At 35.5% G+C, this 19,276-nt stretch overlaps 1 protein-coding gene across 1 annotated transcript in view; it reads right to left on the bottom strand.

Annotated features, from left to right (window-relative positions):
- CATSPERE (catsper channel auxiliary subunit epsilon) overlaps window positions 1–19,276 on the bottom strand; it is a 247,561-nt gene that overhangs the window by 100,838 nt on the left and 127,447 nt on the right. Inside the window, exon 10 of the mRNA XM_060088382.1 lies at window positions 8,356–8,833. Within this exon, the coding sequence (XP_059944365.1) occupies window positions 8,356–8,833 (478 nt within the window). The remainder of the gene's footprint in view (window positions 1–8,355; window positions 8,834–19,276) is intronic.

The raw sequence follows: 19,276 nt of genomic DNA on the forward strand, positions 1-19,276 counted from the left end.
CTGCATTTGTTGTAGAGCTGGTTTTGTGGAGTTGAATTCTCATAGCTTTTGTGGAGTTGAATTCTCATAGCTTTTGCTTGTCTGTAAAGCTTTTGATTTCTCCATCAAATCTGAATGAGATCCTTGCTGGGTAGAGTAATCTTGGTTGTAGGTTCTTCCCTTTCATCAGTATAAATATGTCATGCCACTCCCTTCTGGCTGTAGAGTTTCTGCTGAGAAATCAGCTGTTAACGTTATGGGAGTTCCCTTGTATGTTACTTGTTTTTTATCCCTTGCTTCTTTAAATAATTTTTCTTTGTCTTTAATTTTTTCCAATTTGATTACTATGTGTCTCAGCATGTTTCTCGTTGGGTTTATCCTGTATGGGACTCTCTGTGCTTCCTGGACTTGGGTGGTTATTTCCTTTCCCATTTTAGGGAAGTTTCTGACTATAATCTATTCAAATATTTTATCGGGTCCTTTCTCTCTTCTCCTTCTGGGACACCTATAATGCAAATGTTGTTGTGTTTAATGTTGTCCCAGAGGTCTCTTAGGCTGTCTTCATTTCTTTTCATTTTTTTTTCTTTAGTCTGTTCCACAGCAGTGAATTCCACTATTGTGTTTTCCAGGTCACTTATCTGTTCTTCTCCCTCACTTATTCTGGTATTGATTCCTTCTAGTGTAGTTTTCATTTCAGTTATTGTATTGTTCATCTCTGTTTTTTTGTTGTTTGTTCTTTAATTCTTCTAGATCTTTGTTGAACATTTCTTGCATCTTCTCGATCTTTGCCTCCATTCTTTTTCTGAGGTCCTGGATCATGTTCACTATCATTATTCTGAATTCTTTTTCTGGAAGTTTGCCTATCTCCATTTCATTTAGTTGTTTTTCTGGGGTTTTATATTGTTCCTTCATCTGGTACGTAGCCTTCTGCCTTTTCATCTTGTCTATCTTTCTGTGAATGTGGTTTTTGCTCCACAGGCTGCAGGATTGTAGTTCTTCTTGCTTCTCTCCTTTGTATTTCTGTGGTGTGGTTTGTAGCTTCTATTTTTTCATTTCTAACTTTAATGATTTGAGCTCTTTACCTTTTTTCTAGATGAGTCTGGCTAATTGTTTATCATTTTTTAAATCTTTTAAAAGAACCAGCTTTTAATTTTATTTATCTTTTCTACTGTTTTCTTCATCTCTATTCCATTGATTTCTGTTCTGCTCTTTATGATTTGTTTCCTTCCACTAACTCTGAGGGTTTTTTTGTCCTTCTTTCTCTAATTCTTTTCGGTGTAAAGTTAGGTTTTTTATTTGAGATACTTCTTGTTTCCTGATGTAGGCTTGTATCACTACAAACTTCCCTCTTAGAACTGCTTTTGCTGTGTCCCATAGATTTTGGATTGTTGTGTTTTTGTTTTCACTTGTCTGCATGTATTGTTTGATTTTCTCTTTGACTTCTTCAGTGATCATTGGTTCTTTAGTAGCATGTTTTTTAGACTCCATGTGTTTGTGTTTTTTCTTGTAGTTGATTTTTAGTCTCATAGTATTATGGTCAGAAAAGATGCTTGGTATTATTTCAGTTTTCTTAAATAAACTGAGGTTTCTTTTGTGGCCTAGCATGTGATCTATCTTGAAGAATGTTCCATGTGTACTTGAAAAGAATGTGTATTCTGCTGCTTTTGGATGGAAAGTTATATATATATTCTATCTAATGTGTTATTTAAGCCCAATGTTTCCTTACTAATTTTCCATCTGGAAAATCTGTCCTTTAATGTAAGTGGGTTTAAAAGTCCCCACTATCATTATGGTACTGTCAGTCTCTCCTTTTATGTGTATTAATAGTTGCTTTATATGCTTAGGTTCCACTATGTTGGGTGCATATGTTCTTACAATAGTTATATATTCTCCTTGGATTGATTCTTTATCATTATGTAATGTCCTTTTTTGTCTCTTGTAACAGTGTTTGCCTTAAGGTCTATTTTGTCCAATATAAGTATTGCTATCCCAGCTTTCTTCTTGTTTCATTTGCATGGAATACCTTTTTCCATCTCTTCACTTTCAGTCTGTGTGTGTCTTTAGATATGAATTGACTCCCTTGTAGGCAGGATATATATGTGTCTCGCTTTTGTATCCATTCAGCCATGTCTTTTGATTGGAGAATTTAGTCCAGTCACATTTAAAATAATTATTGACATGTATGTTCTTATTGCAATTTTGTTAATTGTTTTGTGGTTATTTTGTAGTACTTTTTGATCCTTTCTTCGTCTTTTGTTCTCTTGTGATTTGATGGCTATCTTTAGTGTTATGTTTGGATTCCTTTCTCTTTTCTGTGTGTGCATCTGTTATAGATTTTTGGTTTATGTTTACCATGAGGTCTACTTATAACAATGTATATATACATATGATTGTTTTAAGTTGCTGATCTCTGAATTTCAAACACATTTTAACAAACCTGCATTTGTACTCTCCTCCCTGCATGATTGTTTTTGACATCATATTTTACATCTAATTTTTTTGTGCATCCCATAACTGCTTATTGTGAATATAGATGATTTTACTATTTTTGTCTTTTAAGCTTTCTACTATCTGTGTATGTGGTTGATTTTCTACCTTTTTTGGTATATTTGCCTTTACTGATGAGCTTTTTCCTTTCATAATTTTCATGTTTCTAGTTGTGGTCTTTTCTTTTTTGCTTAGAGATAACCCTTCAATATTCCTTTTTAAGCTTGTTTGGTGGTACAGAACTCTTTTAGCTTTTGCTTGTATGTATTAATTTTGACTTCTCCATCAAATCTGAATGAAATCCTTGCCAGGTAGAATATTTTTGTTTGTAGATTTTTCCTTTTTATCACTTTAAATATATCATGCCACTCCCTTCTGCCCTACAGAGGTTCTACTGAAAAGGCAGCTGATAGCCTTATGGGAGTTCCTGTGTATGTAACATGTTGCTTTTCCCTTATTGTTTTTAATATCCTCTACTTTTATGTTTTGGCATCTTAATTACAATGTGTCTTGTGGTTCTCTTTGAGTTGACCATATTTGGGACTCTCTGTGCTTCCTGGATTTGGATGTCTGTTTCCTTTCCCAGGTTAGGGAACTTTTCAGCTATTATGTCTTCAAATGCCTTCTTGGCCCTTTCTCTCTCTTCTCCTTCTGAGACCCCTATAATGCAAATGTTAGTATGCTTGATGTTATCCCAGAAGTTTCTTAAACAGTCCTCATTACTTTTCCTTCTTTTTTCTGCTCAACATCAGTGATTTCCACTACTCTGTCTTCCAGATTGCTGATCCATTCCTCTGTATCATTTAGTCTAATGTTGGTTCCTTCTAGTGTATTTTCCATTTCATTATTGTATTCCTCACCTCTGGTTATTTATATTTTCCTACTCTGGTAAAAAAAATCTCTAAGTTCTCTTTCTGTGCATCCATTCTTCTCCCCAGTTCTTTGATCATCTTTATGATCATTACCCTGAACTCTTTCTTGGGTAGATTTCCTGTTTCCACTTCACTTAGTTTTCTCAGGTTTTATCTTGTTCTTTTGTTTGGAACATGTTCCTCTGTTGTTTCATTTTGCCTAACATGTTGTTTTTATTTCTTTGTATCTGGTAGGTTATGTTTCCTGACCTTGGAAAAGTGGCCTTTTGTAGGAGATGTCCTATGCATCCTAGTAGCACACTCCCCTGTCATCACCTGAGCTATATACTCTAGGGTCATTCCCTATGTGGGTTGCATAGGACTTTCTGTTGTGGTGGGTTGACTACTGTGGGTGGCTTGGTAGGCTTTGTTGCCTCCCAGTCCAGTTGGTTGCCAGGCTCTGCCTTTTAAGGAGCTTCCAGCTACTGGTAGGTGGAACCGGATCATGAGGTGGTGGGCTGCAGAACCCCAGGTGTCCCTGGTGTTAGTGCTTGTTCACTGGTGGGTGGGGTTATGGTCCAGGAGATCCTGGGATTGATGCCTGTCCACTGGTTGGTGAACCCAGGTCTTGGGGCTAGTGCCAGCTTACTATTGAGCAGAACTGTGTCCTCAAGTCTGGCTGCAGCGCCCAGGGGCCCCAGAGCTGATTTCAGATTGCTGATGTGTGGGTCCAGTTCCTGACGCAGCTGGATGTTGGGTCCAGATTGTAGATTCAGGTTCCACGTAGTCACAAAGTTGGCGCTGGTCCACTGGGTTCCCAGGTTGTGGGTTGTGGTTGTCCTATGGCTAGTGTCTGCCCACTGGTGGGAGAGACTGGTCCCAAGGCTAGAGCAGGCTTTCTGATGGCTGGGGCCTACTCACTGGTGGTAGAGCTGCATCCTGGGGTCTCTGGATACAAGGCCTTGGGGGTTCCAGGTTTAGTGCTTGAGCTCTGGTGTGTTGGTCCAGGTCCTGGGCCTTCTGATGGGCAGGGCTGTGTCCAGGAGTGGCTGTGGGCTCTGGGGATCTTAAGGCAGCCTGTCTGCTGGTGGGCAGGGCTGTGTCCCCACCTAGTTAGTTGCTTGGCCCAAGGCATCCCAGTCGTGGTGGCTACAGGCTCTTGGGCAGGGGCAGGGTGGGGTCCTGAAGCTAATAAACTAGAGAGAGAATTCCAAAATGATGCTTGCCAGCACGAGGGTCCATGTAGTTGAAGAGCTCTCAAAAATGGCTGTGGCAGTGTCTGTGTCCCCAGCATGAGCTCCATTTTCCTCCTGCCTCTCCAGGAGACTCTCCAATATCAGCAGGTAGGTCTGACCCAGGATCCTTTCAGATTACAACTTCTGCTCTGGGTCCTGGAGCATGTGACATTCTCTGAGTCTCTATTTCCCACAGCTCTCCAGGAGTACTGAAAGTAAGCCCCACTGGCCTTCAAACCCAAATGTTCTGGGGAGTCATCATCTGGTGCTAGGGAGCACAATGTGGGGTTCAGACTGCTCACTCATTGGGGAGAACCTCTGTAATTATAATTACTCTCCTGTTTGTGGGCTGCCCAGAGACATGGGACTTGAGTATACTGTGACTCCGTCCCTCCTACCTGTCTCATTGTGGTTCCTCCTTAATATCTTTAGTTGTAGATCTTTTCTGGCAGGTTCTGGTCTTTTTTAATCAATAGTTGTTCTGTAAATAGTTGTAATTTTGGTGTGCTTGTGAGAGTAGGTGAGCTCAGGTCTTTCTACTCTGTCATCTTGTCTGATTTCACCTGTTATATTTTGAATTTGCTTTTTTAAAAGTCTGTATAAATTCACAGGAACTTGTTAATAGTGGGTTATCTGAGAAATAGAAATAGTGAAGGCTGAGGATCTTTAACTTCATATCTCATATACTTATAAACTGTTTAAACTTTTTATTTCTGAATGGCTTTCAGTACAATATTCAAACTTTAAGGTCCTCTAAAATCTATCCCCAATTTATCATTCTGACCTTATATTCTTTTCACTATGGTCTTTTAAAAACACAAATATCCTCCTTCTCTCTTGCCTAAAACTCTTTAAAACTCCCTAGAGGCTTTAGAAGAAGGTCCAATTTCTTCATACAACTTTTGAAGTCTTTAATAATCTGGACTCTATTTCTCCAGAAGAGACTCATCCCTTTTCTCTCTGCAGAACTCTGTTTCAGCAGTTTATCATCTTTCAAGTTCTGGAAAGTATCCTGTCATCTCTGTCTCTGGGTCACTGGGCACACCAACCCCATCAATTGTCTTCACTGTCTAACCCCAGCTTATTCAGCAGATCTCAGTTTAGATACTTGTTCCCTACCTCAAGGTAGCCTTCCCTACTTCCATGTCTCCCAATTTGGGTAAGGTACTCAATCTGTGTGTTTCCATAGCACCCTATATTGTCTCTATCATAGAATTAAACATGTTGCTTTATTTGCATGTTAACTTGTCTTTATCTTATGTAAGTTTGTAAACACTGGGAGGGTTGGAATTGTGTTCAAATTACCACTATATCTCCTACCCCTAGCAGAATGCCTCACAAATAGTGGTGCTCAATGAATATTTTTCAATTATTTATTCCAAAAAGTACTTATTGTATACTGTTCTAGGTATTGTGGGTAAAGCAGCAAATATAATGAAGGCATGCAGAACTGTTTTTTGGTGGAAGATTCAGCTAACAAATAAGTACACATATCATTTGTTAGGTGATGATAAGTGCTGTGAACAAAATAAAGAAGTGTAAGGGACAGAGCAGGGGAGTTAGATCAGGGTCAGGGAAGAGCTCTCTGATAAGGTGACATTTGGATTTAAACCTGAATTAAGTATAAGAGTTATGTAGATATGAAAGTGAGGAATATTCTTGGCAGTAGATATCCAGGGAAACAGTAGATATCCAAGGAACAGCAAAGAGGCCAGTCTGGCTAAGTAACACTGAACAAAGGGTCGAGGGATAGGAGATGACATCAGAGTCCTGGGCCAGATCACATATTGTTTTTCAGGTGATGCTAAAGGTTTTAGATTTTATTCTGAGTGATATAAGAAGCCAAATGAAGGTTTTAAGCAGAGGAATAATATGATTTTACATATATTTTCAAAGGCTCACTCTGGCTGCTAGGTGGATTCTGGTTAGGGATGGGGACGCAAGGATAAAAGATGAGAGACCACTTAAAAAACTCTTGTATGTACGGGCTAGAGAGGATAGGGGCTTGAACTGGAGTGGGAATGGTGAAAAAATGGTTAGATATTAGATACATTTTTTAGATATAGTCAACAGGATTTGATAATGGCTTGTTTGTGGGATGTAAAAGGGGAGGATTCAAGGATGAGGTCATGGTTTGTGGCTGGAAGAAAAGAAGTGCTGTTTACTCCATAGGGGAGGACTAGGGATGAAGCAGGTTGAAGTGTGAGTGAGGGAAACAAGGATTCAGTTTTGGATATGTTAGCCTGAGATGACCACCAGTCATCCAAGTGAAGGTATCAAGAAGGTAGTAGGAAATTGTAGTTTGGAGTTCAGGCTAATGATCATGGCTGGAGGGCAAAGAATGAATGTAAATAGAGTTCAGAAGATGTCTGAGAACCAAACCCTGAGGTACTTCTCTATTTAGGAATTAAGAAGATGAGAATGTAAAAGAGGTTGAGGAGAAATAGCTAGTGAAGTAGGAGGAAGACCAAAAAAGTGATAGCCTAAAATTCAGTGAAAAAAAGTGTTTCAAGGCAAAGGCCATGTTGAACTATTTCAAATGTTGCTGCCAGATCATAAAAGATGACTGAAAATTGGCCACTGGATTAGCAAAGTGGAAGTCATTGAATCTCTTGATAAGGGCAGTTTCTGAGAAAATTTGATTAGACAAGATTCAAGAGAGAATGAGAGGAAAGAGGAAAAAGTAAAACTGGGCAATACTTCCTTGGAGTTTTGTTGTAAAGGGGAGCAGCAAAACTGGATGGTTGAGAGTTGAAGAATGATATGGGGTCAAGAAAGACTAATTACAAATTACAGTGATATCTACTTTAAATTTCATGGTTAATTTATCTCTTAACTAGATTCCTTGAGGATTAAACTTTCTATTTCTTTGCATTTCCTATAATATTTAGTAAACTGCCTCAGGAATAATAACATGAAGAATAACTACTATTAATTGAAGGTTTACCACTTGCCAGGTATTATTCTAAGCATTTTATATACAATCCCTTATCTAATCAACATGACAGTCCTATATTCTAGATTAGAAAACTGAGGCTTGGAAATGTAAAATGACATGTTCATGGACTTGAAAACAGATCTATTTAACTCTACAACACCTCTTATAGATTAATTGAATTGTGTCCCCTCAATAAAGATATGTCGAACTTCTAACTCCAAATACTACTTCAGAATGTGACCATATTTGGAAATAGGGTCATTATAGATATAATTATTTAAGATGAGGTCATACTGGAATAGGGTTGGCCCCGGTGTCCTTATAACAAGATGACATGTGAAGATACAAGAATTCTATGTGATGACAAAGACAGCAACTGGAATGATGCAGCTGCAAGCCAAGGAATGACAAGGTTTGCCAGCAAGTCACTAGAAGCTAAGAAAGATCCCCTAGCTTTCAGAGGGAGTATGGCCCTGCTAACACTTTGAATGTGGACTTCTAGCCTTCAGGACTGAGACAATAAATTTCTGCTGCTTTAAGTTTATACCATTTTGTGGTATGTTGTTATGCGAGCCCTAGGAAATGAATACAACAACACATACATTGAAAATGCATATGTAAGTTGCATATGTATCTGCTGATTGACCAAAATGAACCTCTGAAAAAAGAATCTGAGTGCCATTTTGCTTTGTGAGATTCTACTTAACATTAATAGAATTTTAAAGATTAATAGAATTTTAAAAGTGATAAAACAGCACCTTTATCAAAAGCACCATATATTAATACATTAAAATTATTACATCTTCATAAGCAAGATATCTATTATGAAATCTAGAATAATTTTTGCAGAATGAGAATACCTTACCCATAAAAACTTCATGAATAGTGCTGTTATGTGATAATCTTGATAGATTTCCAAATTCTGTAGGTGTTTGTAGAACTCCAGTATCTGCGAAATTATGATAATAATAGTAGATCCTATGTTTGTCCCGTAGTATTAATTCTGGCATTGCTGAATATATAAAATTTGGAATTAAAAAACTGTCAGTAGTGACATCTAATGCAAAGTCTTGGAATACCCACTGTTTTGTATCTTCATTGTATATCACTAGGTAGATCGTTTTGATGATGTTACATGTAATGCAGTAATTTAATAACAAGGCAAGTTCCAAAGGGTGTCCTGTATACTCAACATTGTGTATAGTCAGAGTAGCAGCCGATGACATATTTAGAAGTTCTTTCAGTTTTTCAGTAGTTATTATTTTAACAAATTTAAGCAAAGCATATCCAAGATAAACCTCATTTTCTGTCCAGATTGCCATGCTGCTTCTTCTTCCTTTATCCTGTGATAAAATTGAAAATAATTAGACAATCTTTGATTTTATGGACAGTGTTAGCAGTTCCCATCTTCTAATTTGCTACATTTAAAAATAAAACAGTAACTACTAAGATTTAATTTTTATTATATTTCTGACTAATACTTCAGACCTAGAAATATGTTACATGAAAATATATTACATGCAAGCATAAAAATAAATTATTCCAGTGATTTTATTATTTTATATACTTTCTCTATCAGTAGAAATAATTATTCTTAATTCCCCCTTTTTTTTTTTTCTTTTTGCGCTACGTGGGCCTCTCACTGTTGTGGCCTCTCCCGTTGTGGAACACAGGCTCCGGACGCGCAGGCTCAGCAGCCATGGCTCACAGGCCCAGCTGCTCTGTGGCATGTGGGATCTTCCCGGACCGGGGCACGAACCCGTGTCCCCTGCATTGGCAGGCAGACTCGCAACCACTGCACCACCAGGGAAGCCCTCTTTATTCCCTTTTAAATCTTCAAAGAGCATGAACTTTCTCTTTTCTTATGTGTTTATCCACTCTGGCCAGAAGTGCCCTTTGGACCCTGATGTTTACCAAGGTCTAGATATAAGGACGCTTACATAGACAGAGGAATGGATAAAGAAGATGTAGTATATATATACAATGGAATATTACTCAGCCATTAAAAAGAACGAAATAATGCCATTTGCAGCAACACGAATGGACCTAGAGATTGTCATACTGAGTGAAGTAAGTCAGAGAAAGAGAAAATATCATATGATATTGCTTATATGCAGAATCTGAAAAAATGATACAAATGAACTTATTTACAAAACAGAAACAGACTCACAGATTTAGAGAACAAACTTATGGTTACCAGGGGGGAAGCACAGAGGGGAGGGATAGTTGGGGAGTTTGGTATTGACATGTACACACTGCTATATTTAAAATAAATAACCAAAAAGGAAAAAAATATATAAGGATACTTCAAACATTATTTTTGGAATTCAAACTTCCTTGGCTAAAGAGAAGAGAGAACTTAAAACCTGAGAAAAAAAAGTTACTACCATTTTGTGGACACTGTCAGAGAGGAAGGCCATGCACAGACTGCTATGTTTGAAATTCAGTGGGAGTAATTTCATTCAGGGAGTCAAGGTCTCCCTTTCCCCCTGTGTCCCCTCCCCACCTGTTTCTAATTCTTAAAGATTTTTACTTAAAATGTAGCTTCTATGTCCATGACAATCAACAGGAGTTTTTTGTGCACATCTTGTCTCCCTAAATAAATTTGTATATTTATTTAATGTACAAATATTTAGTCTATACTCAAACAGGATGTAGACAGAAATCGAACTGATAATTTAAAAAAGGCGCCCATTTGGGGTAAAAAGACATTTTACCAAATGAAGATTCAATTTAAAGCCTAGAACTTCTGTTGCTAAAAATGAGTGTGAAACAATTCTCAAAAGGGAAATAGATTAGAAACAAAATGATGAGCCCTTCATAGAAAAGACACAGCTATTCTCACTATTCTTGGCAGAGGGATGGGAAGGGGAATTTGTCATAAACACGATAGATGGGAATTCCAATTAGCCCCAGCCATGGAATGAGATTTCACCCACCCAAAACTCTTTCCTATAGATCTTCACTTAGTGCTTGGGTATAGTAAGCCAAGGTCTTGAGGCAAAGCAGGAAAGGTGAGTAATCCCTGTGATGCAGTCAGGGTCTCTCCCAAATATAAAGTAGTAACCTTCTGAAGATGGAGAGGGGGCAGGCAGCAAGGCAGCAAAGTTGAGAGAAATCCATCAGCATTCTGGATGCTCAGCTACCATAGACAGGGAGTAGGATAATAGAGAGCTGAGAAAAACTCTCCCTCTGAGATATGTGTGGCCTTTACTGAAAGTATAAAGCAGTCTCCATGCTAAATTGGGGTCAGGGAATCAGGAGAGAGAGATAGAGATCTCCCAAGGTAAGAAAATCTAGGGGTTGAGGAGAGAGGAAAGAGAAATCTTCAGTGATTAAGAAAAAAAAAAAAAGCTGGCAGCTAGACTATAGAGCAGAGATGGCTCTTCTAGGGTTTGGAAAGCTGGTGATTCAGTTGTGAAATATGAAGAGATCTCTGGAACCCTGTCAGTGCTAAGATAGCAGGCATGGCAAAAAAGAAAATAGCTATGATAAAACACTGAAGATCTAGTGGAAATATGGGCAGAAAGAATGTAGAGATGGGGAATTACAGCTAAGATATGTAAATGATTAAAAAACAACAGAATGGAAATGCTAGAAATTAAAAATATGATACCAGGAATAAAGAAATTATTAGATAGATTTAAGAGTAAACTGAGAAAAGCAGAGGAAAAGAGCAATGAATTTGAAGAGAGGTTAATAGCATGTAACCAAACTGAAATACAAAGAAAAAAATCAGAGTTGAAAAAAAATTAACAGGTCATCTGAGATCTGTGGGACTATATTAAATGGTCTCATATATATGTTTTTGGAATCCAAGAAGAAGAGGAAAAAGAGAACGGTGTTGAAGAAGTATTTGAAGAAATAATGTCCAAAAACACCAAAAATTAATGAAAGACATAATCCCAGAAATCCAAGAAGTTCAGTTGAACCTCAAACAGGATAAATACAAAGGAAATTACACTTAGACACTAATAAAAGTGCTGAAAACCAAAGATAAAAGGAAAACCCTAAAGCAGCAACAAGTAAAAAGACATTATATACTTGAGAACAGTGACGTGAATAATTACTCACTTCTTACCAAAAATGATGAAAGCCATAAGATAACGGAACTATGTCTTTATAAATTGCTTAAAAAACAATTGAAAAACAACAAAAACCACCTGTCATCCTATAATTCTGTATTCGGTAGAAAATGTCCTTCAAAAATGAAGGCAAAAAATAAAGACACTTTGATACAGACAAATGCTGAGAGAACCTGCAATACAAGAAATTTTAAAGACGTTCTTCAGGTTGAAGGGAAATAAAACCAGGAGGAACACTGGATGTACAGACAGAATAAAGTGCACACAGGAAGGTATATATAAAAAACTTATTTTGCTATCAGTTATATATATCATTATCACAATTGACTTTTTAAAGCAAAAATATTAACAAGGTATTTTTGGATTTATAGCATATTTAGAAATAAATATGAGACCAGAGTACAAAGGATGGGTAGGGTATAAATGGAGTTGTATTGTTATGCAGTTTTTACACTGTTGTGAAGTAAATTTTATTTAAATTTAGATTCTGATAAATTAAAGATGATTATTGTAAAGTCAAATGCAACTACTAAAAACTAAGTTTGACTTAAAAAGAAATCAATATAGGAGACAACATAGAAATACTGAAAATACATGATTCATCCAGAAGAAGACAAGAAACAAAGGAACAAAGAACAAGAGGCATTAATAGAAAAAAAATGCCAAGATGGCAGACTTAACCCCAACCTTAGCAATAGTTATATTATACTTAAGTGAACTAACTATTAAAATTTGAAGGCAGATATTGTCACACTGGAGAAAAAGCAAGACCCTATATGCAGTTTACAAGAAATATAAAGTCACAGACAGGTTGATAGTAAAATAATAGAAAAACTTACATCATATAAGCATGAAACATAAGAAAGCTAGTGCAGCTATATTATTATATATAAATAAAACCAAATGAAGTATCACTTCACACTTGCTAAAAGAGTTTAAATAATAATGATTGGACACACTAAAGGTTCGTGAGATGTGGAAGTAAATGAAAACAGGCAGCTATAAATAATTTATAGTCTTAATTACTATAGCTTTATGATAAATTTTGATACATGGTAGAAGAAATCCCTTGCCCCAACCCCTTCCTAACCCTCAGCCCTTTACTCCATCATATACCTTTTAGAATCATTTTCTGATTTCCACAAAGTAACATTGCATCAAATCTATAGATAAGTTTAGGAAGGATCTAAAAATTTTTAAATATTCTGCATTCCAACAAAGATCTCACACATTTCTAGTGGCATTTACTTCTAGATAAGTTTTTTGTTCTACCCTGAATTGCCATATGACTTTTAGAATCAGCTTCTCAATTTCTATAAAAGCCCGCTAGGATTTTAATTGACGTTGTGCTGCATTCCTCAAGAATTGACATTTTAACAATATTGAGTTTTTTCCACCTATGAACATGATACATCTCCCCATGTAAGTCTTTTACTTCGCTCAATAATGTATGTAGTTTTTAAGTGTATATATTTGCACACCTTTTGTCAGATTTACCCCTAAGTATTTAATATTTTTGAATCTATTTTAAATGGTATTTTAAAAATTTTCAATTTATGATTGTTCATTTATATGCTTATATATTTCATATACAAAATTAACTTGTCATATTTCATATAAAAATGTAATTGATTTTTATACATTGATCATGTATACTGCAATCTGGTAAACACACTTATTAGCCCTGATAGCTTTTTGAAAAATAGATTTCATAAGCTTTTCTACATCCAGTAATGTTTGAATAAAGACACTTTCCTTTTACTTGTTTCTTAACTCACTGCACCTGTTAGAACTGTCAGTACAATGTTGAATAGAAGTGGTGTGGGTAAACATTCTCACCTTGTTCTTTATTTTAAGCAAGAAAGGGAAGAAAGAAACAAAGGAACAAATGGTGTTAATAGAAAACAAATACCAAATGGTAAGTTTAACCAACAACAGCAATAATTACATTAAATCTGAGCAGACTAAATAGTCTTTTACCATTATACAATGCTATCTTAAGGTTTTTCATAAAGGTTCCTTGTTGAGAAATTTCTCTTTTATTCTTAATTTGCTGATTTAAAAAATCAATTGTGTATATTGGATTTTGTCAAATGCTTTTATGCAGCTATTGAGGTGATCATATAGTTTTTCTTTTGTTATTTTCTAATAAGGTGAATTACATTGATTGACTTTCTATTGTTAATCACTCTTTCATTCCTAAGATAAATCCCACTTGGTCATGATGTATTTTCCTTTTTATGTATTTTTGGATCTGGTTTACTAAAACTTTGTTTATAAGTTTTAAATCTTTGTTTATAAGAGATATTGGTCTGCAGTTTTATATTCTTGTAATGTGTTATTTATTCTTGGTTGTGGTATCACATAATGCTGGCCTCATAGAATAAATTAGGAATTGTCCCGCCCCCTCCCTTCAATTTTCTGAAAGAGTTTAGAAATGGTGTCATTTATTTTAAAAATATATCATAGAATTCACTGGTGAAATACTCTTGGTCTAAAGTTTTCTTTGTGGGAAGGTTTTTAAATAACAAATTCAGTTTCTTTCATTGATATAGGGGTATTCATGTTACCTATTTGTCTTAGGGAAGATTTGGTAGTTTGTGCAAATTTGTTTTAACTTTGTATTTAAAGTTGTTTAACTTGGCCCCACTGTGAAACAGGTTGGCATCAACAAAGAACCCACCTGATCCATGCAAATAGCTACACAGAAACCCAGCTCTGTCCTCCAATGGACTTCAGAAGCCCCATACCCATTGGGCCACACAGCCAACCAAGCAGGAAGCTTACCCTGCTCTCCAGGGGGCCCACAGCCACCACCCAAAGAGCAGCCTCACAGCCAACTTGGCGAGTTGCCAGCCCCACTGACCAGCACACTCACAGTAGAGAGCCCCACCACAACAGAAGTGTGTTTTCAGCCTACATCAGGGCTACCACTAAAGCATATAGTTCTGGTAACCAGAGGGGTGTGCTGCTGGGCCCCATAGAATGTCTCCTACATAAAGCCACTTCTATAAGATCAGGAAACATAACTGACCTACCTAACACATAGAAGTAAACAACAAAGAATTGGGAAAATAAGACAGAAGAATATGTTCCAAATGAAGAAACATAGCAAAATCCCAGAAATAGAATGAAGTGAAGTGGAGATAAGCAATATATCTGACAAAGTATTCAAGATAATGAATATAAAATGTTCAATGAATTTGGGAGACGAATGAATGATCACAGTAAGAATTTCAACAGAGTTACAAAATATAAAAAAGAACCAAACAGAGCAGAAGAATACAATAGCTGAAATTAAAAAATAGCCTAGAAGGAATCAACAGTAGATTAGATGATACAGAGGAACAAATCAGTGATCAGGAAGACAGAGTAGTGAAAACCACATGAACTGAACAGAAGAAAGAAAAGAATTTTAAAATGAAGATACTTTAAGAGACCTCTTGGACAACATCAAGCATACTAACACTTGCATTATTGGGGAGAAGAAAGAAGGGAGGAGAAGAGAGAAAGAAAGAGGCAGAGAATTTTTGAAGAAATAAGAGCAGAAAACTCCACTAACCTGAGAAAAGAAACAGACATTCAGGTCCAGGAAGAACAGAGAGTCCCAAACAAGATGAAGAGCAAGACAAGGTATAATTAAAATGACAAGAAAATTAAATATAAAGAGAGCATCTTAAAAGCAGCAAGAGAAAAGCAACTAGTTATATACAAGGAACTACCATAAGACAATTACCTGACTTTTCAGGATAAATGCTACAGGCCAGAAGGGAGCAGCACAATATATTGAAAGAAATGAAAGAAAAAAATGTACAACCAAAAATACCTGGCAAGGCTATAATTTAGATTTGAAGGAGGAATAGACTTTTACAGACAAACAAAAGATAAAAGTGTTCAGCACCACTAAACTGGCTTTATAAGAAATGTTAAAGAAACTTCTCTAAATGGAAAAGAAAAGGCTTCAACTAGAAATATAAAAATTGTAAAAGGATAAATCTCACTGGTAGAGGCAAACATACAGTAAAGATAGATCAGCCACTTATAAAGCTATTGGGAATGTTTAAAGATAAAAGTAGAAAAATAATCTATATCCACAATAAGTAGTTAAGGGATACATAAACAAAAAGATGTAAAAAAGACGTCAAAAACATTAAAAAAAAGGGGGGTGGGTTAAAAGGTAGTTTGGTTAGAATGTGCTCAATTTTAGACCATCAACTTAAAATAATCACACATCTATATATATGTTGTTATATATGAACGTCATGGTAACTGCAAACCAAAAACCTATAATAGATACACACATAAAAGGAATACAAACATAACACTAAAGATAATCATCAAATCACAAGGAAAGTGAAAAAAAGAAGAAAGGAACAAAAAGGAACTACAAAAACAAGTGGAAAAAACAAAATGGCAATAAGTACATACCTATCAATATTATGTAAATGGACTAAATGCTCCAATCAAAAGACATAGAGTAGCTAAATGAATACAGAAACAAGACCCATATATAAGCTATTTACAAGAGACTCACTTCATATCTAAAGACACATGCAAACTGAAAGTGAGAGGATGGAAAAAGGTATTTCATTCAAATGGAAATAAAAAGAAAGCTGAGGTACAATATTTATAACAGGAAAAATAGACTTTAAAACAAAGACCATAACAAGAGACAAAGCAAGACATTACATAATTATAAAGGGATCAATCCAAGAAGAAGATATAACTATTGTCAATATATATACACCCAACGTAGGAGCACCTAAATACATAAAGCAAATATTAACACACATGAGAGAAACTGACAGTAATGTAATAAAAGTGGAGACTTTAAGACCTCAGTTATATCAACAGATAGATCATCTAGACAGAAAAACAATACGGAAACCCTGGCCTTAAATGATACATTAGACTATATGGAATTAATAGATATACACAAAACATTTCATCCCCAAATAGCAGAACACCCATTCTTTTCAAGTACACATAGAAAATTCCCCAGGATAGATAGAACACAAGCTAGAGCAGAAAACAAGTCTCAATACATTGAAGAAGACTGAAATCATATCAAGCATCTTTATCAACCACAATGGTATGAGACTAGAAATCAACTATAATTAAAACAAAACTGTAAAAAACACAAACACAGGGAGTCTAAACAACATGCTATTAAACAACCAATGGGTTGAAGAAATAAAAGAGAAAATACAAAATCTGGATACAAAAGAAAACAAAAACACAATGATCCAAAATCTATGGGATACAGCAAAAGCAGTTCTAAGAGGGAACTTTATAGTGATACAAGCCTACCTTGGGAAACAAGGAAAATCTCAAATGATCTAACTTAACAACTAAAAGAACTAGAAAAAGAAGAATAAACAAAGCCCAAAGTTTGTAGAAGGAAAGAAATAATGAAGATCAGGGCATAAATAAATAAAATCAGAGACTAAAAAGGCAATAGAAAAGATCAATGAAACTAAGAGTTAGCTCTCTGAAAAGATAAACAAAATTGATAAACCTTTAACTAGACTTATCAAGAAAAAAAACGAGATAGCCCAAATCAATAAAATCAGAAACAAAAGAGAAGTGACAATTGATACCACAGAAATAAAAAGGAGCATAAGAGATTACTATTAACAATTACACACCAATGGAATGGACAATATAGAAAAATTGGATACACTCCTAGAACTTAACAACTACCCAAGAATGAATCATGAAGAATGTATAAACAGACCAATTACCAGTAATTAACTTGAATCAGTAATTTAAAAAACTCCTAATAAACAAAAAAATTACATGTGAATTTTATCAAAATTTAAAGAAAAGTTAACATCTGTCTTTCTAAAATTATTCCAAAAAATTGAAGAAGAAGGAATGGTTCTGAAATCATTCCAAAGGTTGCATTACATGGATACCAGAAACCAAAGACACCACACCAAAAGAAAATTACAGACTAATGTCACTGATAAACATAGATGCAAAATTCCTCAACAAAATATTAGCAAACCAAATGCAATAATACATTAAAAGGATCACACACCATGATCAAGTGGGATTAATCCAGGGATGCAAAACTGGTTCAATATTCAGAAATCAATCGATGTGGTACACTACATTAACAAACTGAAGAATAAAAATTATATTATGATCATCTCAATAGATGCAGAAAAAGCTTCTGACAAAATTCAGAATACTTTCATGATAAAAACTCTTAACGTAGTAGGTATGGAGGGAACATACCTCAACATAATAAACAGCATGTATGACAAACCCACAGCCAACACCAAACTAACAGTGAAAAGATAAAAGCATTTCTTCTAAGATCAAGAATGAGACAAGGATGCCCACTCTCACAACTTTTATTCAACCTAGTAATGGAAGCCATGGCAATCAAATATGAAAAAGAAATAGAAGGAATCCGAATTGGAAAGGAAGAGGTAAAACTATCACTGCTTACAGGTGACATGAAACTATACATAGAAAATCCTATAGACTACTGACTCCAACAAACAAACAACCCCCCCAAAACACCAGAAAACAAAAACCATTACAACAAATAAATGAATTCAGTAAAGTTTCAGGAAGCAAAATTAATATAAAGAAACCTGTTGCTTTTCTATACACTAATAATGAACTATCAGAAAGAGAAATTAAGAAAACAATTGCATAAAAGGATTAAATATCTAGGAATAAATCTAACCAAAAAGGTCAAGACTTGAAAAATATTATACTCTGATGAAATAACTTGAAGAAAACACAAAAATTGGAAAGATATACCATGCTATGGATTGGAAGAATTAATATTGTTAAAATGTCCATATTATGCAAGACAATATATAGATTCAACGCAATCCATATCAAAATACCAATGGCTAACACAACATTGTAAGTCAACTATACTCCAATAAATTTTTAAAATATTTAAAAAAATACCAATAGCATTTTTTTTTACAGAAGTAATTCTAAAATTTGTATGAAAATACAAAGTACCCCAAATAGCCAAAACAATCATAAGAATGAAGCTGGAGGAATTATGCTCCCTGATTTCAAACACGACTACATAGCTACAGTCATCAAAACAGTATGGTATTGGCACAAAAACAGACACAGAGATAAATAGAACAGAATAGAGGACCCCCAAATAACCCGATTTGGATTCCTTTCATTTCTTTTTCTTCTCTGACTGCTGTGGCTAAAACTTCCAAAACAATGTTGAATAACAGTGGTGAGAGTGGGCAACCTTGTCTTATTCCTGATCTTAGTGGAAATGGTTTCAGTTTTTCATCATTGAGGAAGATGTTGCCTGTGGGTTTGTCATATATGGCCTTTATTATGTTGAGGTAAGTTCCCTCTATTCCTACTTTCTGCAGGGTTTTTATTATAAATGGGTGCTGAATTTTGTCAAAAGCTTTTTCTGCATCTATTGAGATGATCATATGGTTTTTATTCTTCAATTTGTTAATATGGTGTATCACATTGATTGATTTGTGTATATTGAAGAATCCTTACATTCCTGAGATAAACCTCACTTGATCATGGTGTACGATCCTTTGTGCTGTTGGATTCTGGTTGCTAGTATTTTGTTGAGGATTTTTGCATCTATGTTCATCAGTGATATTGGCCTGTAGTTTCCTTTCTTTGTGACATCTTTGTCTGGTTCTGGTATCAGGGTGATGGTGGCCTCATAGAATGAGTTTG

The sequence above is a fragment of the Mesoplodon densirostris genome, chromosome 2 (assembly GCF_025265405.1).
Source record: "Mesoplodon densirostris isolate mMesDen1 chromosome 2, mMesDen1 primary haplotype, whole genome shotgun sequence".
Taxonomy (NCBI): Eukaryota; Metazoa; Chordata; class Mammalia; order Artiodactyla; family Ziphiidae; genus Mesoplodon; species Mesoplodon densirostris.